This window comes from Embiotoca jacksoni, unplaced genomic scaffold (genome assembly GCF_022577435.1).
Source record: "Embiotoca jacksoni isolate LCO1_2020_lvr unplaced genomic scaffold, fEmbJac1.0.p SCAF_77, whole genome shotgun sequence".
Lineage (NCBI taxonomy): Eukaryota > Metazoa > Chordata > Actinopteri > Embiotocidae > Embiotoca > Embiotoca jacksoni.
The window spans coordinates 843,346-866,099 of NW_027185433.1; the positions used below are offsets into that span (position 1 = coordinate 843,346).

Consider the following 22,754-nt stretch of genomic DNA (forward strand, 5'->3'; position numbering starts at 1 on the left):
CATCAACAACGACATGGTAACACGTCAACAACAACATAGTAACATGTCAACAACAACATAGTAACACGTCAACCAGAAATGCTCTGTAGAGCACCATATATAAAGTCTATCTGCAAATAGTCATGTTATTTTTTGTGTTTCTCTGCAGGTCCTGGTCGTAATGGCTACACCAAAGGAGTGGATGGGGAGGAGGAAGCGGGGGAGGGCGAGGAAGAGGAGGAGGGAGGAGAGGGGGATGGAGGAGGAGGAGGAGGAGAAGAAGAAGGAGGAGGAGGAGGAAGTGGTGAGGAGAGGGACCCGGACTGGGACGATGAGCTGGACGGAGAGAACGAGGGAGGCGTGAGGATGACGAGAACCGACACGCTTCACTCGACCACCAGTTCGACGGGAACACAGAGGAGGAGAGGCCAACACGCCAAGAAACAGGTGAGACAACACGCTAAGAAACAGGTGAGACAACACGCCAAGAAACAGGTGAGACAACACGCTTAGAAACATGAGACAACACGCTAAGAAACAGGTGAGACAACACGCCAAGAAACAGGTGAGACAACACGCCAAGAAACAGGTGAGACAACACGCTTAGAAACAGGTGAGACAACACGCCAAGAAACAGGTGAGACAACACGCTTAGAAACATGAGACAACACGCCAAGAAACAGGTGAGACAACACGCTAAGAAACAGGTGAGACAACACGCCAAGAAACAGGTGAGACAACACGCTTAGAAACATGTGAGACAACACGCTAAGAAACAGGTGAGACAACACGCCAAGAAACAGGTGAGACAACACGCCAAGAAACAGGTGAGACAACACGCCAAGAAACAGGTGAGACAACACGCCAAGAAACAGGTGAGACAACACGCTAAGAAACAGGCGCTGTAGCTCCACCAGCGGTTGCCATGGCGACAGTTTTCCAGGTGAAAATTCACAAAAACCGACTTTGAAACTAGTTAGCCGGGACATGCTAATGTTATCGATATCGTTGCTGAAGTTACTGATGATGTAATCGATGATGTCACTTCCTTCCTCAGGTGCAGGGCAACAATCAGGTGCAGCGAGCGCCGCGAGCGTTATACTGCCTGAAACTCAACAACCCGATCAGACGCGCCGCGTTGTCCATCGTCGAGTGGAAGTATCCTTCAGTCATTGACCAATCAGCTGCCAGCTGTTTTTTTTTTTGTTGTTTTTACTCTTTCACCTGAAACTTTAAGTATAAAAACATTTATTTTGTTGCTCTTCCTGAACGCGTCCATCAGACCGTTCGATATCTTTATCCTGTTAGCCATCTTCGCTAACTGCGTCGCTCTGGGAGTTTCCAAACCGTTTCCCGAGGACGACTCCAACTCCACCAACCACGACCTGGTGAGGTCATCCACACGTAAACATAAAATCCGTCATAAACACGAAATCACACCCAAAAAAAAAAAAACTAGCCGCGAAGCTAACACCGAAAAAGAAGCTAACTCGTAGCTAACTGATTATAAATGGTAATCGGTGGTTGCCGGCGAGGGGTGGGTTTTTTTTCTGCTTTGCGCAGCAGTGTTGTCCTCCACAATAAAGCTCCACAGTGTACACACCGCTCCTGCTATAAGAGGTCAAAGGTCGCAGATAAACGCTCGTGCATTGGATGATTGGCAGGTCTGTGATGGGATCTGAGGACTTTGCGCTCCGACGGCTCCGCTTTCTCTCTCCCCTGTCGCTCCGCCTTCGTTTACAAGTCGGGACTGTACTCGCCGTTTCACGTAGTCACTTCCTGTTCCAGTGATGGCTCTCTCTGCCCTCGCTCAACGACGCTAACGCTGGCCGACGGAGGCGAAACGAGAGCGACTACGTGTTTAGTCAAAGAAAACACAAAAACAAAAAACTGATAAAGCAGCAAAAACCTGATCATTTATAATATAAGAAAGAAATATAGATCAGATGTGAAACGAAAGACGGAAAGGAGAAGAACGTGCAGACTAGGGAGGGAGGGACACCGAGGGACAGGTGAAACTAATCAGGGATGGGGGCGGGGCCAACAATCATACAAAGGACAGGAAGTGGAAACAAAGAGTTGAGTCATTTAAAAAAAAAAATCCAAACAGGAAGCACAAAAAACTCAGACACTGACCTGAAGACTGTGAAGCAGAAAAAGAAGTCAGAACCAGAACCTCAGACGGTCCCGGTAGAACTCAGTGTTGACAGTCTGACTCTGGCGCCTTCTTCTTTGGTCTTTGGATGGTGAAGCTCCACCCCTCTTAAACGTGATGTCATCATCGCCCGGCTCGTCGCTTCATCACCGTAGACTTTCTGAAGCATTTCAAGGGACTCTGTTGACCATTTACAGAAGTTTGACCCCAAAATCTGATGTTTTCTCAGGCAGCACTGCTTTTTAAGAACAACCAATGAGTCTATGGTGGAAATCACTGCATGGGCTCAGGAACACTTAATGAATCGACCCTTTTAGAGTCATTTTATAGTCACAGGAAGCAGCTGTTCTCCGATAAATTAGTGTAAAGAAAACAAAAACGTTATAACCGATGGGACGACAAGCAGAAGTGTTTATCTACCATCCTTGTGGGGACATTTAGGAGATTTTTGGGACTGATTTTTTTTTTTTGGGGGGGGGGGGGGGTTTGTCTGATCTTGTGTCATTTTTAAGACTTTAGTTTTTAGGATTAAAGTTAAATGTTGAGGTTAAACATAAAAAATATGATGCCTGCGGTAACATTTTAATAATCACGGTCCTCACAAATATAGGAGGACAAACGTGTGTGAGTTGATGACGGAATGGTAATCCTCTGAAATACTCACACACACACACACACACACACACACACACACACACACACACTCACACACACACACACACACACACACACATACACACACACACACACACACACACACACACACACACTCACACACACACACACACACACACACACACATACACACACACACACACACACACACACTCACACACACACACACACACACACACACACACTCACACACACACACACACACACACACACACACACACACACACACACTCACACACACACACACACACACACACTCACACACGCACACACACACACACACACACACACACACACACACTCACACACACACACACACACACACACACATACACACACACACACACACACACACACACACACACACACACACACACACACACCTGCCTTATCTCTGTGTTTTATTGGATTAGAAAGTGGTTCTGGCTGCGTTCTGCGGGTCTTTACAGACCCGGTTCTGTGTTTCAGGAACAAGTGGAGTACGTCTTCCTCATCATCTTCACCGTGGAGACCTTCCTGAAGATCCTGGCCTACGGTCTGGTGATGCACCCGAGCTCCTACATCCGTAACGGCTGGAACCTGCTGGACTTCGTCATCGTCATCGTCGGGTAAGAAAAACACGGGAACCAAACAGAACCAAACAGAACCAACAGACAGATATCTCTTTTAGGTGTTCGCTCGGTTCTTCGACTGGGTCCTCTTTTGGATCTTGGCTCTGTCTTCAGATCCTGGTTCTGTCTGTAGGTCCTGGTTCTGTCTGTAGGTCCTGGTTGTGGACTCCGATCTGGATCAGTAGAAGTAAAGAAAACAGAAATCTGCTTGAATTCTGGTGATGATGACGACGACGACAATGATGATGATGATGAGTCGCTCCACCTGCTGAGGTCACGCTGAGTCCTGCAGGTCCTCCGGGTTGTCGTCCTCTGCGTTGGGTTTTTCGTGTCCTCCCTGCAGGAAGCCGATGTGACTGGATGTCCTCGGGGGGGCAGCGTTGCCATGACAACGGGCTTCATCATCACCGTCATCCCCCCCCTCAGGACGCTCCGTTTTTTCCTGAGTTCACAGTCAGAGAGGAAGCTGCATGTGGGACACCGAGGAAGAAATCTGTCGAGTTTTTTTTTAGAGACGTGAAGGTGGAAAATTATATCCAGACCTTGATTTATGATATAAACTCATTTCTTTTATGTTTTATTCACTTTTTTTAAGATTCACAATCTGGTTTTAACACAGAATTTATATAAAAGTGTTTGTAGCTTCCAGGTCTGAAAAATTAGGCTGATTGCAGAAGTGTCTTCAGCTGCAATACCAGCGAGTGCCACTAGAGGTCGGCTCCAAAAAGCCTCCGGCTCTATAGACTCCCATTCAACTTCTCTCATCAAATCCAAAGTGAATAAAATGTGTCCTTCAGTTATCTCGGTGTTGTTAGCTAAAGTCACTCCTTCTTATTAGTTTTCTGGAGGTCCATCTGAAAATAATCCCTCATTCATTAGAAAAGAAGATTCAAGAAGACCTGTTTTTGGGGGCGTGTCTGTTTGATTGACAGGCTATCGGTGGGCGGGACGTAGTATCGTCATGGTTTCTAATCAGATCAGCCAGCTCCACCGCTTAGCTCCTCCCCCCAGCTCGTCCAAATATGGTCACTTCCTGCTCTAAACCGCTCCGAACTAGCAAAGACGGTGACGGACAGAATCTGAACTGGAGGCTTCATAACGTTCAAAAACCAACGTGGTGACGTCACAGTTTGGTTTCAGGATGGTAAACTTTCTTCTTCTGTTGCCGCTGTGTCCGCAGGTTGTTCAGCGTCGTTCTGGAGACGTTAACTCATAAAGGCGGCGAGCAGGCGACCACTCATCACATGCCGGGGAAACCTGGAGGTCTGGACGTCAAAGCTCTGAGGGCCTTCAGGGTGCTGCGGCCCCTCCGGCTGGTTTCTGGAGTCCCCAGTGAGTTCAGAGTGCACGTGTGTGTGTGTGTGTGTGTGTGTGTGTGTGTGTGTGTGTGTGTGTGTGTGTGTGTGTGTGGGGTTGTTGTACACGTGTTCAGCTCCGTGTCTCCGTCAGGTCTGCAGATCGTGCTGAACTCCATCATGAAGGCGATGGTTCCTCTGCTCCACATCGCTCTGCTGGTCCTCTTCGTCATCATCATCTACGCCATCATCGGCCTGGAGCTCTTCATCGGACGCATGCACCGGACCTGCTACTACATCGGAATGGGTACCGTCATCTCTAGAACTAGAACTACTAGAACCCATCGGTTCCTCCAGGAAAACTGCGGTCGTAATAATTAACACAAATTCAAGTCGTCAAAATTGCATGCTGCTGCACGGGAATGCGGATTATTTAATTTATACAACTTTTGAGAAAAGACGCCACAAAATCCAAAAAATATTGATCAAAACAATCACAAAAAAATTCTGCAAACATCCTGGAAGGGACTGACGAAAACTAAATATTTAGTTGACTATTAAATTTCCTAATTTCGAAGAAAAAAGTAAATAAAGTCTTTTTTTTTATTGATCAAAATAATACATGTCCCTCGTAATTAATACCAAAACATTGATGGACTTTCTTGAAATATTCATTAAATTAGAGCAGATTTTTTGGGGGGGAAATTAAAAAGAAAGTTCATCATTAAATGTGACGCTTGCGGAAACCTTTTTAGGTAAATATTGAGTTAAATAGAAGTTTAGTGTCTTCGGTCAGATTAAATCTGTCGAACGATGTTTTTTTGTGTGTTTTGTCGGATGTCTTCCAGATAACTACGTGGAGGACGACCCGGTACCGTGTGCGTTCGCCGGCCACGGCCGTCAGTGCGCCATCAATGGCACCGAGTGTCGAGGCCGGTGGGACGGACCCAACGGAGGAATCACCAACTTCGACAACTTCTTCTTCGCCATGTTGACGGTGTTCCAGTGCATCACGATGGAGGGATGGACCGACGTCTTGTACTGGGTAAAAACAAAATGGTTTTTTCAATTGGATTTTCCCGCCTTTTTTTTTTTTTTTGAACACTTTCAATCGTCCGTTTTTTTTGTTCGGTTTGCGTTCAGATGAACGACGCCATCGGCTTCGAGCTGCCCTGGGTCTACTTCGTCAGTCTGGTGATTTTCGGCTCCTTCTTCGTTCTCAACCTGGTTCTGGGAGTCCTCAGCGGGTTCGTAATCTTTTTACCAACTTTAAAAAAAAACGAAGAAAAAAGACGATTCGCAGCTTTTTTACTCGTGTTAAAATTACAACTACATTTAAATTCTGATCAAATAATCTGGATTTGAATCATCTCATGTTTTTAAGAACATTTTCCTGAATATAATAATAATAATAATTTTACTGCAATCAGACTTTACAATAACTCACCTTTGGCCAAATCAGTCCTTCAGCATTAACACCGTTGCACTGTTGTTCAATTAAATGAAATGATTTTCATTTTCATTTTCATTTTCATTTTTTATTTAATTTAATTTAATTTAATTTAATTGACTGTGCATTTCTTTTTCTTTTATATTTATACTTTTACTACTTTTTTATTTTTATTCTGTAATTTCCCTTCACGGGATCAATAAAATATCGATCGATCGATCTGTCCATCCAAACTCTTATTTAATATTCTGACTGTAGGAATAACTCGGGGAGTATTTTCAGTACTTTTACTTTGAAAGGACCTGAGTGGTGAAAATACAGCTGACGTTTGTTTGTGCGAGTTTTTGAACGTTGCGTGAAACGTTTGCAGAGAGTTCAGTAAAGAGAGGGAGAAGGCGAAGGCTCGCGGGGATTTCCAGAAGCTGCGGGAGAAGCAGCAGATGGAGGAGGACCTGTGTGGCTACATGGACTGGATCACGCAAGCTGAGGACATGGACGAGCTGGACGAGGACGGAAACCCACGTAAGACACGGGGGGCGTCTCCTCGGTGGTCTCGCGGTGTTTTAGGTCTCTTTTTTAGTTTTGACGTTTTTTTTAAAAGGAGTGCAGAGAGCTGTGTCGTTATTGGAACGAGGTCACGGGCGTCCAGGTGTCCCGTGGCGTCCTCCTGGTCCATCCTCCTCGTCCCCTCTCGGGAGGCGTTCAGGCGTCCTCTTGGTCACGTGACTGAACGTCCTCGGCTGACTCCTTCTAAAGGATGTTGAATCGCAGCCGATTAAAAATCTGTGATGAAAGTGAACAAGATTCAATTAATGAAAAGAAACCAATGAGGAGTTAATTGGCGGTGGGCGTGGCCTCCACCAGGGTCGTCCTTATGGTCATTATGGTTTTACGACCTCTTGTTTTGTCTGCGTCTCAGGTCCGTCTCTGGGCGACCTGTCGGATAAGAAGAGAGGGAAGTTCGGATGGTTCAGTCACTCCAGCGACACTCACGGTGAGACACAGAGACACACACACACACACACACACACACACACACACACACACACACACACACACACACACACACACCCTAGATGGTTTGTCGTCCAGTCTGGTTCTGGTCTGGTTCTGATCAGCTCTAGTTCTCGGTGATTAACATGTTTGTGCAGGTAGATCATCACCGGTTACTGTGGTTACCGCGGTAATCTGTCCCGGTTTAAAATGAAAAAAGTAAAAACCCAGAGACCGACCCAAAGAGAGCTGGATAACACTCTTAACTGACGTGTACTGATCTACTGTACGTTACGGGGACCTGGTAGTTGTCGAGTCCCCAGAACGTCAGTAAAACAAACACACGCAGACAGGCGGAATATACAGTCAATCTATAAGAGCTCATTCCTGATCTCTTCTAGGAACCGTTCACACACAGTTTGTGCAGTAGGTGTGTGTGTGTGTGTGTGTGTGTGTGTGTGTGTGTGTGTGTGTGTGTGTGTGTGTGTCAGTCAGTCTAAATGTAGAAGACTTGACTGTGTGCCGGTGGAATATCTGGGTCTCTGTCCTCGTATTCATCTGACCCTGTTTCTAATCAGATTTACTCTCTGAGCTTGGTTTGGATTCACTGGCATCAAGCGAGGCTCAGAAAAACATTTCAGCCGAGCAGATCAACGCACGGACATGTAAAATAATGAATAAATAAACAAACAAACAAACGGAGGGAATCTGCGGTCAGATGTTTATCAGTCAACAATAAGAAACTGCAGATATATACGATATGTGTTATATGTTATGCTGAAAGGTAGAAATAACAGCGTATATGAATGTTATTATTTCAATCAGTCCACCGTCTATAATTTTAATAAGATTATTAATAACCTGAAAAAAATCTAATGAAATGGAGATAATCCTCTTTAGTTAATACTGACCTGATACACATCGTCAGAGCGAGCTAAAGGCGGATTCTGTCATTTATTTCCAGTCAAATATTTGTTTTCTATTATGTAACAATAAAGTGGGCGTGGCCAGTGTGAAAAGTCAACATATTTATCCAGTGAATCTACAGATAAAACTGCTAAAAAAAACAACAACATCATCAAACCTCAGTAACTGTCCACATGGTGGCGCTGATGCTGAAGATTATTCGTCAGTAGAAGGGACGATAACTGTGATTGGTCGCGGTGCGAATGGTTTTCTTAAGCCACTCCCCTCATCCCAAACACACCCCGTACGACATGTCGCAGATGACAGTGAGTGATGTCATCGGGCGAACAAATTAGCATTTCCCAGCATGCCTTGTTCCTTCGCACCTGTTGAGAATAAATCAAACAAATTAAATTCGTGAATGTGTTGAAATAACATCTGTCTGTCTGTGTTTCTGTCTCTTTCTGTCTCTCTGTCTGTCTGTCTGTCTGTCTCTCTGTCTGTCTGTCTCTTTCTGTCTCTCTGTCTGTCTTTCTGTCTCTCTGTCTGTCTGTCTCTCTGTCTGTCTTTCAGCGAGTCTTCCCGCCAGTGAAACAGCTTCTACAAACACGGAGAACATCGATGAAGAACACACCGACTGCTGCCAGGCCTGCTGGTAACACACACACACACACACACACACACACACACACACACACATACACACACACACACATGTCAGCTCGCGCTGTACAATGTTTCTGCATCGCCCCCTTCAGGTGAAACCGTGAACTGACGTCTCTGTTCCGTTTCAGCTCCGGGATGATGAAGCTCGGCTGCTGGTGAGTTCACTGACTGTCAGACGTTCGTCCGTTTGAACGCTCCTCTTCGGTACGACTCTCTCTCTCTCTCTCTCTCTCTCTGTCTCTCTGTCTCTCTCTCTCTGTCTGTCTTCGTCCCAGTCGGACGTTGCGTCGCTGGAACCGAGTCTGCCGCAGAAACTGTCGCACCGCCGTCAAATCCGTGACTTTCTATTGGCTGGTTCTGCTGCTCGTCTTCCTCAACACCTCCCTCAGCGCCTCGGAGCACTACAACCAACCGGACTGGCTGACACAAGTCCAGGGTAACGACAGGCTCCCCCCCCCTCTGACTGATCAATACGTTTTAACAAAATGTTCAAAGGTTTTTGGGGGGGGACAGGAAATCATCAACGCGCCGTGTCGCAGTGTTTGGAGAACCCTTGTTGCCATGGCGCCACAGTTTCAGGTGGTCTGTTGTTCTCTGGGTTTCAAAAAGACGCAGCGACAGACAGGAAACTGAAAGTGACAAAAAAAGGGAAAGAAGAAGAGCACACAGACTAAAATACAGCAGGGAGGGAAGGACAATGAGGGACAGGTGAAACTAATCAGGACTAACTCATCAGAAATGTTTATCTACCATCCTTGTGGGGACATTTTGGAGATTTTTGGGACTGTTTCTTTTTGTGGTTTGTCTGACCTTGTGTCAATTTGCAGTTAACAGTTTTACCCCCCCCCCCCCCTCCCACCCAAGACATCGCCAACAAGGTGCTGCTGTCTCTCTTCACGGTGGAGATGCTGCTGAAGATGTACAGTCTGGGCCTGGCTCACTACTTCGTGGCGTTCTTCAACCGCTTCGACTGCTTCGTGGTGTGCGGCGGCATCATGGAGACCATCCTGGTGGAGCTGGGGATCATGCCTCCGCTGGGCATCTCGGTGCTGCGCTGCGTCCGCCTGCTGCGAATCTTCAAGGTCACGCGGTGAGAAAAAATAAAATAAAAAATAAAAACCCACTCCTGAGCCCGGCAGGTACGAAAATAAAAAAAATAAAACGGTCACACGCGCTCATTTCGCCTCCTTCTGATGTCGCTCTCGTGTCCCGCCTCAGCCATTGGACGGCTCTGTCCAACCTGGTGGCGTCCCTGCTCAACTCCATGAAATCCATCGCCTCGCTGCTGCTGCTGCTCTTCCTCTTCCTCATCATCTTCGCCCTGCTCGGCATGCAGCTGTTCGGGGGGAAGTTCAACTTCGACGAGACGCAGACCAAGCGCAGCACGTTCGACGCCTTCCCGCAGGCGCTGCTCACCTGCTTCCAGGTAACCGCGGCGACCTTCGACGTCACTGGCGCGGAAGAGGCGTTGCCCCTGACGACGGTTGTTTTGTGTTCCAGATCCTGACGGGTGAGGACTGGAACGTGGTCATGTACGACGGCATCATGGCGTACGGCGGCCCCGTGTTCCCCGGGATGATCGTCTGCGTCTACTTCGTCATCCTCTTCATCTGCGGTAACTGTATCCTTGACGACGCACAGCGACAGCTGCTGGTTTCCAGTTACACGAGATGAACTAATAGACTGATGTAATAATAATAAATAATAATAATGAAACATTTTGAAAAAAACCATTATAATAAATGATCTCGTCGGGACGGCCATGATGGAAGTCAGACTGACAGAGAAATAACGTAAACATTCAGCCACCTGCTGAGTCACTGGTTGCTATGGTTGCACCTGCTGAGTCACTGGTTGCTATGACAACTCCCGCCCCTCCAGTGGAGCAGTGACCCAGATGGACACAAAGAGGAGAGCTGACAGAAACAAACCAGGAAAAAAAATGCTTCGAGAAATACCTCGTAAAACGAAAACTACAAGTCCAATCGAAAAGATTCTTTCAGCGTGAGCTGCAGAATCTTGTCGTTAATAACTGAAGTCATTTTCATGTCCGTACTGCGTATTATACAGGCGTGGTCGCAGCTGAGAGACGCCCTCCGTTTCTGGTTTTGGCCCGACGTCTCAGAGCTCAGATATAATGGGAGTCTATTGGAGAGTTGGAGGGAGCACTCGGCGCTCAGAGGGGATTTTGTCGAAAACTGTAAATCCTATCGCAACGAGAGTCACGCTGGGTGAAAGCTAACAAAAATCTCTACAGTTTGATGTATAATTTGTGCTGTAGAGTTAAAATTGTGGGCAATTAACCCAACTTTTTTCACATCATTTGGGGGTCAGAAGCTAGAGTGCGTGACATCACGTGTGACATCACGTGTGACATCACTCCCTCTAGCTCCGTCCAATACACACCCATTGTAAACTGAGAAAAGGTCCAAAAAGTTAATAAAATGTAAACAGCCGTTTTGTAGAAGCCGGTGGAGATATCAGAACGCGGCTTCAGTCAGTGAAAGTTCGAAGCCTCCTGAACCGTTTAAACTTTCAACGACGTTTCTCCTGTAAAGTACGACGGAGCTGTGGGGCTCCAAAGACGGCTGGGTTTATCACTCGTGGAGACGTTCTCCATTCGTTTCATTGGGAACATTTCGTAAACAGTGTTTACGATGAATTCCTACCGAAGGAAACAGACGCATGTTTTTCCAGGTAAATAATCAATGAGAGGAGAGAAATAATCTAAAATCGGAGCGTCCTTAACAAGCGCCAGACATCCTGCTGAACGTCTTCTTGGCCATCGCCGTGGACAACCTGGCCGGAGGAGACGGAGACGACAAGAGCAAAGAGTGAGTGGACGAGGAGAGACGAAGAAGTAAAAGACAAAAGCAGGTGGTTATTTCCTGTAAAACCATCTTCTGTTGTTTTCTGCAGGAAGAAGAAGGAGGGAGCCGAGGAGGAGGAAGAGGAGGTGGGGGAGGAGGAGGGAGAAGTGAAGGTGAAGATGCAGATCTGACCGTTGTTGGTCTGTTAACGATATAAGTGGTCGGGTTTGTGTGATCAGCTGTTTTGTCTCCAGGTGGACATCGATGAAGACACCGAGTACGAGGAGGAGGAGGAGCTTCCCGAGGAAGAAGACGGTCGGTCCTCAGTTCTTCCTGCTTCCATATCTCAGGGTCCAAATCTGAGTAATCAGAAAGCTTAAATCAGAATTTCTTTTAAAGTGTTCGTAGCTTCCAGGTCTGAAAAATTAGGCTGATTGCAGAAGTGTCTTCAGCTGCAATACCAGCGAGTGCCACTAGAGGTCGGCTCCAAAAAGCCTCCGGCTCCATAGACTCCCATTCAACTTCTCTCATCAAATCCAAAGTGAATAAAATGTGTCCATCAGTTATCTCGGTGTTGTTAGCTAAAGTCACTCCTTCTTATTAGTTTTCTGGAGGTCCATCTGAAAATAATCCCTCATTCATTAGAAAAGAAGATTCAAGAAGACCTGTTTTTGGGGGCGTGTCTGTTTGATTGACAGGCCTGTGGTGCAGTCAGATTACAGCTATCGGTGGGCGGGACGTAGTATCGTCAGGTTTCCAATCAGATTGCGTCAGATCCACCGCTTAGCTCCTCCCCTCCAGCTCATCCAAATATGGTCACTTCCTGCTGTGACGGTGACGGATTCAGGCCTGAATAGGAATGTTGCTAACGAGAAAACGGGCCTCTAGATATCCCGAAAACACTCTTTAACTAACTGAAGGAGAAAAGAGAAAACAAAATGTTTATTTCTCCCCTCAGACGGAGCAGCCCAGTTAAAGATGCCCGACCTCACTCCTCCTAAAGAGAAGATCCTTCCGATCCCTGAAGGCAGCGCGTTCTTCTGCCTCAGCAACACCAACCCGTACGTATTCACGCTTTTTTTTTATTAAATTTTTTTTTTTTTATCAGCATTGTTATCTTAAAAAAAAAATCACTGAAAACTTTTAATAAAAACAAAACCCAAATGTCTGTTTCTGTGTTGCAGCATCCGGGTGGCCTGTCACACCCTGATCCACCACCACATCTTCACCAACCTCATCCTCGTCTTCATCATCCTCAGCAGCTGCTCGTTGGCCGCCGAGGATCCGATCCGAGCGCACTCCTTCCGGAACAACGTGAGTCTCTCCCGAAACCCGGCGCCAACGGAGGCCGGCCACGCGGTCCCCTCCCCCCTCTCGCAGCCAATCAGAGCCGAGTCTCGCCGGCGATGTCGTCGGGGCCACGCCTCTGGTGGGGTTTTGCGCGGTGGGGGGGGGCGGGGCTTCGGCAGATTACGCAGCAGAAGTGGGTCAGTGACTAAACGGGTTAAAGAGGGGAAAACACACGAGAAAGCAAATCACCAGTTCACACACACACACACACACACACACACACACACACACACACACACACACACACACACATACACACACACACACACACACACACACACACACACACACACACTCAGAGCAGCAGCTGTCTTCATGCAAGACGTAGCAATTAACAACAGCTGAGAGACGAAACGACTCTGAAGGTACAATCAGCTCGTTCATACTGTATGTTCTCCGTTCTCGACTGTTTCTCTACGAAAAAAAACAACCAAACTTAATTTCGTCGTTTAACATCGTGCCGAGCTGTTTGTTGGTTTTCATCTTCCTTTTTTTTTTTTGGGCTCCATATTCAGCAGTTTAGAAGAAAACTGGACATTTGAAATTCTGCGTAACCGCGCTCCTTCTCGTCACCTACGATGTTTAGATCCCGAAGAATGTTGAGATCTGAGATTCGTAATCGAACCGTAAGCGTAGAACTGACGGAGAAAAGGAACAAGTCGGGAAATGAAATGCTTGCCGCTCTTTTGATCCGCTCCCGTTTGCCCTGTTAAAGTCACTTTATTACGCTGTTGATACAACACTTCCTGTATCTGAGGCTGGTTGTTCTTCAGACATGTTAAACCTGGACCTGAGTTGTGTGTTTGTGTGTATAACAGTGTGTGTTTGTGTGTATAACAGTGTGTGTTTGTGTGTATTAACGGTGTGTGTTTGTGTGTATTAACGGTTTGTGTGTATAACAGTGTGTGTTTGTGTGTATTAACGGTGTGTGTTTGTGTGTATTAACAGTGTGTGTTTGTGTGTATTAACGGTTTGTGTGTATAACAGTGTGTGTTTGTGTGTATTAACGGTGTGTGTTTGTGTGTATTAACAGTGTGTGTTTGTGTGTATTAACGGTGTGTGTTTGTGTGTATTAACAGTGTGTGTTTGTGTGTATTAACAGTGTGTGTTTGTGTGTATAACAGTGTGTGTTTGTGTGTATTAACGGTGTGTGTTTGTGTGTATTAACGGTGTGTATTTGTGTGTATTAACGGTGTGTATTTGTGTGTACAGATTCTGGGTTACGCCGACTACGCCTTCACCTCCATCTTCACCGTGGAGATTCTGTTTAAGGTAAAAGTCGCTCCGTCGGACCTTCTTCCTGTTCTGGTCGTCATGTGACGCTGACATCTTCCTCCTCCTCCTCCTCTTCCTCCTCTCTGTGTGTCAGATGGCGGTCCATGGAGCGTTCCTCCATCAGGGCTCCTTCTGCAGGAACTGGTTCAACCTGCTGGACCTGCTGGTCGTCAGCGTCTCGCTCGTCTCCTTCTTCCTGCAGTCAGTATCAAAAATCTCCGTTTGGTTTTGGAGGAAAAAAAAAATTAAAAAAAAGTCCCATTTCCAAAAACAATAAAACAAAAAGTCATCTTAGGAAATAGGACAATGAAACCTCGTGTTGTTTCTCCGCTCTGACGTTTCGTTAGTCGAGTCGTGACCCCCCCCCCTTAGCCGTCGCTTGCGGGCGAAGGCGGCGTTCGTTCCTCACGGAGGGTCGAGCTGCAGCTGCAGAAGAAACAAAGTGGAAATAATTCCAATTCTACTCACTTTTAACTCGTTATTTTTTTTTTATGCACGTTTGATTAAACAACTGAAAAAACAAAACCGAAACCCCGATCCCTGATTTAGAAACTGATCCGTTGCGATGAGGTTTTTAAAAAAAAAAAAAAATTTAAGACCGCCGTGTGTGTGTGTGTGTGTGTGTGTGTGTGTGTGTGTGTGTGTGTGTGTTTTGTGTGTCTGCAGCTCCAGCGCCATCTCGGTGGTGAAGATCCTCCGAGTCCTCCGGGTGCTCCGACCGCTGAGAGCCATCAACAGAGCCAAAGGACTCAAGGTACCATGATGCGTTTATTGACTGTCGGACAAATGGCGGTGTGTTTTAGAACCGCAGACTTGTATAATAAAAATGTTTCTGAAAAATAACCATCAGAGCGATTTTCTTCAGATGTCTTTGTTTTGTCGAATCAACAACGTGAAACAAAAAAATATTCAGTTTGTAAGATTAAAAAAAAAGAAAAAACAGCACTAAAATTTACACGTCTTTCAACTAAAGGATTAACTGGCAAATCAGTTAAAAGCTGAAAATACCTCTTTTTTTTTATATAAGAAATTATTATCTATTAAGAAGAAACTATTGAAGCATGTACAAACAAAAAACTGGACATTTTCACAGTAAACTTTAGTTTAAACAAAATTTTATCTCATGAACTTTTTTCCGAAATAAAACTGAACGCTGAGATTTGTAAATGTCATTCCTGAAATAAACTGATTTAATCATAAAACGACAAATATGGACATCATAACCATAGACTGTATATAAAATAGACACAGTCTAAAAAATTAGGCTGATTGCAGAAGAGTCTTCAGCTGCAATACCAGCGAGTGCCACTAGAGGTCGGCTCCAAAAAGCCTCCGGCTCCATAGACTCCCATTCAACTTCTCTCATCAAATCCAAAGTGAATCAAATGTGTCCATCAGTTATCTCGGTGTTGTTAGCTAAAGTCACTCCTTCTTATTAGTTTTCTGGAGGTCCATCTGAAAATAATCCCTCATTCATTAGAAAAGAAGATTCAAGAAGACCTGTTTTTGGGGGCGTGTCTGTTTGATTGACAGGCCTGTGGTGCAGTCAGGTTACAGCTATCGGTGGGCGGGACGTAGTATCGTCAGGTTTCCAATCAGATCAGTCCGATCCACAGCTTAGCTCCTCCCCCACAGCTCGCCCCAATATGGTCACTTCCTGCTCCAAACCAGGTTTTGACAGTGTTTTCTGTGTGTGTGTGTGTGTGTGTGTGTGTGTGTGTGTGTGTGTGTGTATGTGTGATGCAGCATGTGGTCCAGTGTGTGTTCGTGGCCATCAGGACCATCGGGAACATCATGATCGTCACCACGCTGCTGCAGTTCATGTTTGCCTGCATCGGAGTCCAGCTGTTCAAGGTGACGAAGATGCCGTCTGACGGACGTCCTACAAAATAAGAGTTCGAACTCCTTCGACGTGTAACGAGTCACGTGTTTCATTCGTGTGCGTTTTGTGGTTTCAGGGTAAATTTTATCGCTGCACAGATGAAGCCAAACACACTCCTGATCAGTGCAAGTAAGTTTGAAGTTCCTCAAAAATGAACACAACTGAAAGGGTTTAAGGTTCTGGTTTAGGTTTAGTTTTAGTTTATGGTTTAGTTTAAGGTCATAGTTTAGGTTAAGATGATGGTTATGGTTTTGGTTTAGGTTAAAGTTATAGTCTATCTTATTATTTGGGTTTAGGTTATGACTAAGGTTGTAGTTCTGGTTCAGATTTAGTTTATGGTCATGGCTATGGTTTGGATTATGGTTATGGTTTAGGTTTAGGTAATAGTTTAGGTTTAGCTTAAGGTTATGGTTTGGGTTGTGATTTAGGTTCAGGTTTAGATGAAAGTTATGGTTCAAGTTCAGTTTTAGGTTCAGGTTTAGATTATGTTGGACTTTAGTCTCCAGGACGTGAGTGTGAGTCTGCGTCCTCTGAAGTGCTGTAAACGTGCCCGTGTGTGTGTTCAGAGGGACCTTCGTGGTGTACAAAGACGGAGACGTGAGCCACCCGATGGTCCGACAGAGGATCTGGCACAACAGCGACTTCAACTTCGATAACGTGTTGATGGGGATGATGGCGCTCTTCACCGTGTCCACCTTCGAGGGCTGGCCAGCGTGAGTGAAATCAAATCTTCTTTAATCATCTTTAATCATGATGGTCACCTGATCAGAACCGACTTCCTGTCTCCGCCTCCTCCAGGCTGCTGTACAAAGCCATCGACGCCAACAGCGAGAACTCCGGCCCCATCTACAACTACCGGGTGGAGATCTCCATTTTCTTCATTGTCTACATCATCATCATCGCCTTCTTCATGATGAACATCTTCGTGGGCTTCGTCATCATCACGTTCAGGGAGCAGGGAGAGCAGGAGTACAAGAACTGTGAGCTGGACAAGAACCAGGTAAACTCACCTGTGTGACGAATCATATCAGAGCCAAACATTTTTATTTAAAGTTTTAACGTACGTTTTAATGTAGTTTGAGTCCGTTTTTTTTTAATCTTTATCAAGAAAGAAATGATAGTCAAAAAACTAAACTGGTTTGAGTTTAAGAGAAAAAAATTATTTGTAACTTTTACTTAGTTTTAGTCTGTTTTTCGCAGTGAAAAAAAAACATTCATCATATGTTTAGTTTTCAAGTTCCACGATTACTTTTTACAGTTTTAATAACATTTGTGTCATAAGAAAAGAGGTCATGAGGAAATTTTTGGTTTTTTAAATTCAAAAATTTGGTCAGCAAATTTGTTATAATACATACATATTTTGTATTTTAAATATCTATATATTGTTTTCTTTGCAATAGATTTTGTAATATTAGAATTTTTCTTTGTGAATTCTACAGTTTATATAGACACCAGTGAATTTGTTCATCATAGCTTTTGTTTTCAAATTTCCAGTTCTGGTCTCGTTTTTGTTCTTAAAAAAAAAAGGCGAAATGCTTTTTTCTGTTTTAGTCAAAAAAAATGTTGAGAAAAAAGGTCATCAGGGTATTTTTTTACTTTTCAAATTCTTCTTTTCATTCAGTTTTAGTCTCATTTTCATCCTGAAAAAAGTGACATCAGTGAATGTTTTACATCATAATTTTTGTTTTCACATTCAAATTTTTATTTAGCTTTTGCTTTAGTCTCATATTAGTCTTGGGGAAAAAAAAGGATGTCATGGGTACTTTTAATCATAGTTTTATTTTTAAAATGTTACTTTTTAGTTTTAGTCAAATTGTTCTTGTAAAAAAAATGACATCAACATTTTTACTGGAAACAAAATGTGCCGTCAGTGAATATTTTTTTTATCGTTTTTATTCTTAGATTCTACATTTTATTTCAAACTATTGTTGAAATACTCTCAGTACTGTATGTATATATTCACCCCGCCAGCGTCAGTGTGTGGAGTACGCTCTGAAAGCTCAGCCTCTGAAGCTTTACATCCCCAAGAACCCGGTTCAGTATAAGTTCTGGTCCATCATCAACTCCACCGGATTCGAGTACATCATGTTCGTCCTGATTCTGCTCAACACCGTCACGCTGGCCGTTCAGGTCGGTCAACGTTTCATCTTCGTGCTGCGACTGAAACTCCGACTCTCAACTTTAACTCCAACCCGTCTGACGGTTCTTCTTCTTCTTCTTCTTCTTCTTCTTCTTCTTCTTCTTCTTCTTCTGCCGCAGCACTACGAACAGTCCAAAACCTTCAGCCACATCATGGACATCCTCAACATGGTGTTCACCGGACTCTTCACCGCCGAGATGCTGCTGAAGCTGCTCGCTCTCAGGCTCAGGGTGAGCAAAACAAACGCACCCGCAGAGAAACACAACATAACATAAATGAGTCTATAAATGTGCACCTTTTTAAAAATTGTCTTTATTTATTCTGGTATCAAACTCGTGCTACTTTTATGATAAATTTAAATCGTAATGCTTTTTAAAAATTTTTTTTATTAACTTGTCTCTGCAGCTGCTGTTTCCCCCTGATTTTTATTAAATCATTAAACATATTTTTGTTATATATTCAGGGTGAAAACTGTTTTTTCTTATTGCTCTGGTTTTAAATGATTTTTGTGGTGGAAATTCTTTTTGTATTTTTAAAAATGTGTTTCTTAAATGTCCAGCTGCAGTAGAAATAAAAAGGGGTTCAAAAGATACTTTTATGAATTAAATAACCTTGAATATCACTTTAAAACCTTTGATTTGACATATTTGTAATGAATAAGTTGTTGATAGTTCTCAGAGTTGCACCTGTTTGATACAGACTTTAGTTTTTGGTTCACGACGGACTTGTTTCTCATGAAAACTGCCGGCTTCCACCCAGCAGGGGGCGCTGCAGAAACGTTCAGTTTTATGTGCATGTTGTTTAATGTAGATCCTCTTCTTTCTTTTTTTTTCAGCATTACTTCATCGACGCCTGGAACTCGTTCGACGCTCTGATCGTCGTTGGGAGCGTGGTCGATATCGTCGTCACCGAGTTCAGCGTCAGTACCTGAGTTTGTTTTTCTTCAGATGATGAAAATATTTCAGAAGAAGCTGAAAAGATTTTTTTAAAGTTTCGATAAACTCTTTGGAAACTGAAAAAAAAAACCCCACAGTTTTGTCTTCTAGAGGTAAAACCTGCTTTCTGGATTCAGGATTCTGGTCACCATCGGTGTGTTTAGACCATCTGTTACCGTGGTAACAGCAATACAGCATGAGGTCTGTAGTGGTTTAACGTGACCACTCTGCCCTCTGCTGTGTCTGTCAGGAGTCGCTGTTCTTCCCTCATCATGTGCAGCTGAACCAAACAATAACTGCTTTAAAATTTGTATCCAGTGGTTTTACTTTTAATATAATGACATAAGAAAAAAATAGTCAACAGAATTATACTTAAAGAAAATACATTTGATCAGAAATTTTGAAAATTTAATTTCCTTTTTGTCATTCATGAATTATTTAAATCCATTTTTTTTCTTCAGAGCGGAGAGGACAGCTCCCGCGTGTCGATCACCTTCTTCCGCCTGTTTCGAGTCATGCGATTGGTCAAGCTGCTGAGTAAAGGAGAGGGCATCCGCACGCTGCTCTGGACCTTCATCAAATCACTGCAGGTCAGAAGAGGCGGGGCTAACCAGGAGAGGGGGCGGGGTCAATCCAAGAGGGTGTTGACAAACATACACATAGCGTAATACCACTAGAGGGCCACTGGGGGTAAATAATTCCAGCGTTGATTAGATATTATGATTTAAACGGGTATATATGGTGGGGAGGGCGTGGCTGGTTTGATTGACAGGCCTGTGGTGCAGCCAGGTATTGGTGGGCAGGGCTTAGTGTCCTCGTCCCTGGCTCGTCCAAACCGACGGGTTTCTACGTGTCTGCTGCCTTGCTTCGGGGTTCGGTGGTCCTCTAACCTCGTCCTCGTCCTCTCTCTCCGCAGGCGCTGCCGTACGTCGCCCTGCTCATCGCCCTGATCTTCTTCATCTACGCTGTCGTCGGCATGCAGGTGAGTTCACGCGGGAGAGCGATCCTGCAGGGGGCGCTCCGAGCCGATTCCAATAAAACCAGCGGGATGTCCGTTTTTCAAGATTTATTCTTGATTGAAGTTTTGGTTTTGTCTCTTCGTCAGACGTTCGGGAAGGTCGCGATGCAGGACTACACGCATATCAACCGAAACAACAACTTCCAGACTTTTCCTCAGGCCGTCCTCCTCCTCTTCAGGTCAGATCCTCTTCCTCTTTTTTTCTTCCTCCCGTCACCGACTGATAATTCCTCCGTGGCATCCCGCAGGGCTCCGCTACGGGTCCCTTTCACTTTCATTTCTTATATCATCCAACAAAACGTCTCCACGAGCAGGACTGAAGTTTTTATTGTTGTTATCTGACCTGTGTGTGTGTGTGTGTGTGTGCGTGCGTGCGTGCGTGTGTGTGTGTGTGTGCGTGCGTGCGTGCGTGTGTGTGTGTGTGTGTGTGCAGGTGTGCTACAGGTGAGGCGTGGCAGGAGATCATGTTGGCCAGTCTTCCCGGTAAACGCTGCGACCCGGAGTCGGACTACGAACCGGGAGAGGAGTTCAGCTGCGGCAGCAACTTCGCCATCGTTTACTTCATCAGCTTCTTCATGCTGTGTGCTTTCCTGGTCAGAACACACACACACACACACACACACACACACACACACACACACACACACACACACAGACAAAAATAATAATTTTACTATAAAATTTTACCTTGCCAGAAATTCCAATGGAAACTTGTGCTTTCTTGTTGCTCAGATAAGTTCAATGTTTTTCATTTTCACGATTATTAAAAAACAAGATATTTTTTATATTTCATTGCCAACAGCAGCTTTTATATAAACTTCAAATTTTCACATATTTGTAGCCAACAAGTCGTAGATAATTCTGCGTTTGTTTGATACGGACTGTCGTTTTTGTTGTGTTCGCGAGTGGATGGTTTCCATGGAAACAGCAGAAAAACAGATTAAATGGAGTTATTTTTCTTCTTCTTCTTCTTCTGCTGTGTTTTTGTGGCGCCCCCTGCTGTTTCGTCTCCATCGACCTTCACGTTCAGACTTGCCGTTGCCGATCTGGAAACAAAACATTGATTTAAAAACTGTTTTTTTTAATTTTTTTAATTTTTACTCTCCTGCAGATTATCAACCTGTTCGTCGCCGTCATCATGGACAACTTCGACTACCTGACTCGCGATTGGTCGATTCTAGGGCCGCATCACCTGGACGAGTTCAAGAGGATCTGGTCCGAATACGATCCGGAGGCCAAGTACGTTGTCATGTTTTCCATCCATCATTTCTATAGTTCATCTTAATCATAGAGAGAGAGAGAGAGAGAGAGAGAGAGAGAGAGAGAGAGGTGACAGGAAGTGAAGGGAGAGACCGAGAAAATAAAAGCGGCAGAACAATCATCTGATTTTACACACATTTAATTAAAAAAGTCTCCTGGGATTTAAAAGTGATCAGAGGTTTGATCTGGATCAGGACCACCCTCCCCCACGCCTCGCCCCCCGCTCCCCCCCAGCCTACATTTCCAAATGAGTTTTTCCCTCCCGCCGGTTGGAGGGGGGGGAGGTGGATTTTTTGTTTTGTTTATTCCAGCGTTCAGTGACCCCAATCAGTAAGGAAGAGTAAAAAAAAAAACGTCATCCGTGTTGTTGCGGCGCGATGACACTCCAGATGTTCTCTTTTTTTCCCCCCCAGAGGTCGGATCAAACATCTGGACGTGGTGGCGCTGCTCCGCAGGATTCAACCTCCGCTCGGCTTCGGGAAGCTCTGTCCTCACAGGGTGGCCTGCAAGGTAAAAAAACAACAACACACACCACACTGTCTGCTGGGATGTAAATCCAGGAAGCAGGAAGTGATCTTTCTCCTCTTCCTCTTCCTCCTCCTCCTCTTCCTCTCAGCGCCTGGTCGCCATGAACATGCCTCTGAACGCCGACGGGATGGTGACCTTCAACGCCACGCTCTTCGCTCTGGTCCGCACCGCCCTCAAGATCAAGACCGAAGGTACGACGCCTGGAGCGCTGTGTGTGTGTGTGTGTGTGTGTGTGTGTGTGTGTGTGTGTGTGTGTGTGTGTGTGTGTGTGTGTGGTGCCTGGCTCAAAGGCTCCAGAGCAGCATGACGACCATACTGGGTATAAATGTTGGATTAAAATGCTGCAAGCTGGCAGTAAATCACCGTATTACAACGTATATTGAATCATTCATCTCAGTAAACCATTTTTTTGAAACAAAGTTCTGCTGTCAGATCATCAAAAAAGGATTTTAAAAAGCAAAGAGGTTTGTAGTAACTAAAGTTTTTCAATAACAGTCAGCTGGATGTAAATTATGGGGTGCAGGGCTGTTTTTAAGGGTCATAGGTCAGAGTATTATTCTCTGCTATCCATTCATGCTACATGTTGTTTTTTTCAGGACAATCTGGGCTCTCCAGATCTGTCATCATTTAATTTGATAATGCTCTGAGATTTTTTTTTTTTTTACATATTAGCCTTTATACGACGGAAAAATACAAATTTTTACTTATGAATTTGTTATTTTTTTTACATGTATCTCACCCATAAAAAATATTGTCAGGAGAGATATCTTTTTATAGTCGTGTAGAGGAGATCGTCTTGAATCTGAAAATATCTGAACCGTGTTTG

The 22,754-nt window shown here is 44.7% G+C and overlaps 1 protein-coding gene across 2 annotated transcripts in view; it reads left to right on the forward strand.

The window, feature by feature from the left end:
- Window positions 1–22,754, forward strand: part of LOC138215566 (voltage-dependent L-type calcium channel subunit alpha-1D-like) — a 33,131-nt gene that overhangs the window by 6,854 nt on the left and 3,523 nt on the right. For both annotated transcript variants that reach the window (XM_069177807.1, XM_069177806.1), the window contains exons 2-39: window positions 149–426; window positions 1,037–1,137; window positions 1,262–1,367; window positions 3,278–3,417; window positions 4,601–4,752; window positions 4,870–5,022; window positions 5,564–5,760; window positions 5,859–5,962; window positions 6,536–6,687; window positions 7,085–7,159; window positions 8,638–8,719; window positions 8,859–8,885; window positions 9,006–9,166; window positions 9,595–9,820; window positions 9,949–10,156; window positions 10,231–10,351; window positions 11,489–11,564; window positions 11,650–11,713; window positions 11,795–11,855; window positions 12,499–12,601; window positions 12,725–12,854; window positions 14,103–14,162; window positions 14,260–14,366; window positions 14,832–14,919; window positions 15,912–16,019; window positions 16,124–16,176; window positions 16,614–16,760; window positions 16,846–17,047; window positions 18,019–18,177; window positions 18,307–18,417; window positions 19,023–19,106; window positions 19,584–19,712; window positions 20,039–20,104; window positions 20,228–20,319; window positions 20,574–20,733; window positions 21,252–21,379; window positions 21,814–21,910; window positions 22,017–22,119. In XM_069177807.1, coding sequence (XP_069033908.1) covers window positions 149–426; window positions 1,037–1,137; window positions 1,262–1,367; window positions 3,278–3,417; window positions 4,601–4,752; window positions 4,870–5,022; window positions 5,564–5,760; window positions 5,859–5,962; window positions 6,536–6,687; window positions 7,085–7,159; window positions 8,638–8,719; window positions 8,859–8,885; window positions 9,006–9,166; window positions 9,595–9,820; window positions 9,949–10,156; window positions 10,231–10,351; window positions 11,489–11,564; window positions 11,650–11,713; window positions 11,795–11,855; window positions 12,499–12,601; window positions 12,725–12,854; window positions 14,103–14,162; window positions 14,260–14,366; window positions 14,832–14,919; window positions 15,912–16,019; window positions 16,124–16,176; window positions 16,614–16,760; window positions 16,846–17,047; window positions 18,019–18,177; window positions 18,307–18,417; window positions 19,023–19,106; window positions 19,584–19,712; window positions 20,039–20,104; window positions 20,228–20,319; window positions 20,574–20,733; window positions 21,252–21,379; window positions 21,814–21,910; window positions 22,017–22,119 — 4,611 coding nt within the window. The remainder of the gene's footprint in view (window positions 1–148; window positions 427–1,036; window positions 1,138–1,261; window positions 1,368–3,277; window positions 3,418–4,600; window positions 4,753–4,869; window positions 5,023–5,563; window positions 5,761–5,858; window positions 5,963–6,535; window positions 6,688–7,084; window positions 7,160–8,637; window positions 8,720–8,858; window positions 8,886–9,005; window positions 9,167–9,594; window positions 9,821–9,948; window positions 10,157–10,230; window positions 10,352–11,488; window positions 11,565–11,649; window positions 11,714–11,794; window positions 11,856–12,498; window positions 12,602–12,724; window positions 12,855–14,102; window positions 14,163–14,259; window positions 14,367–14,831; window positions 14,920–15,911; window positions 16,020–16,123; window positions 16,177–16,613; window positions 16,761–16,845; window positions 17,048–18,018; window positions 18,178–18,306; window positions 18,418–19,022; window positions 19,107–19,583; window positions 19,713–20,038; window positions 20,105–20,227; window positions 20,320–20,573; window positions 20,734–21,251; window positions 21,380–21,813; window positions 21,911–22,016; window positions 22,120–22,754) is intronic.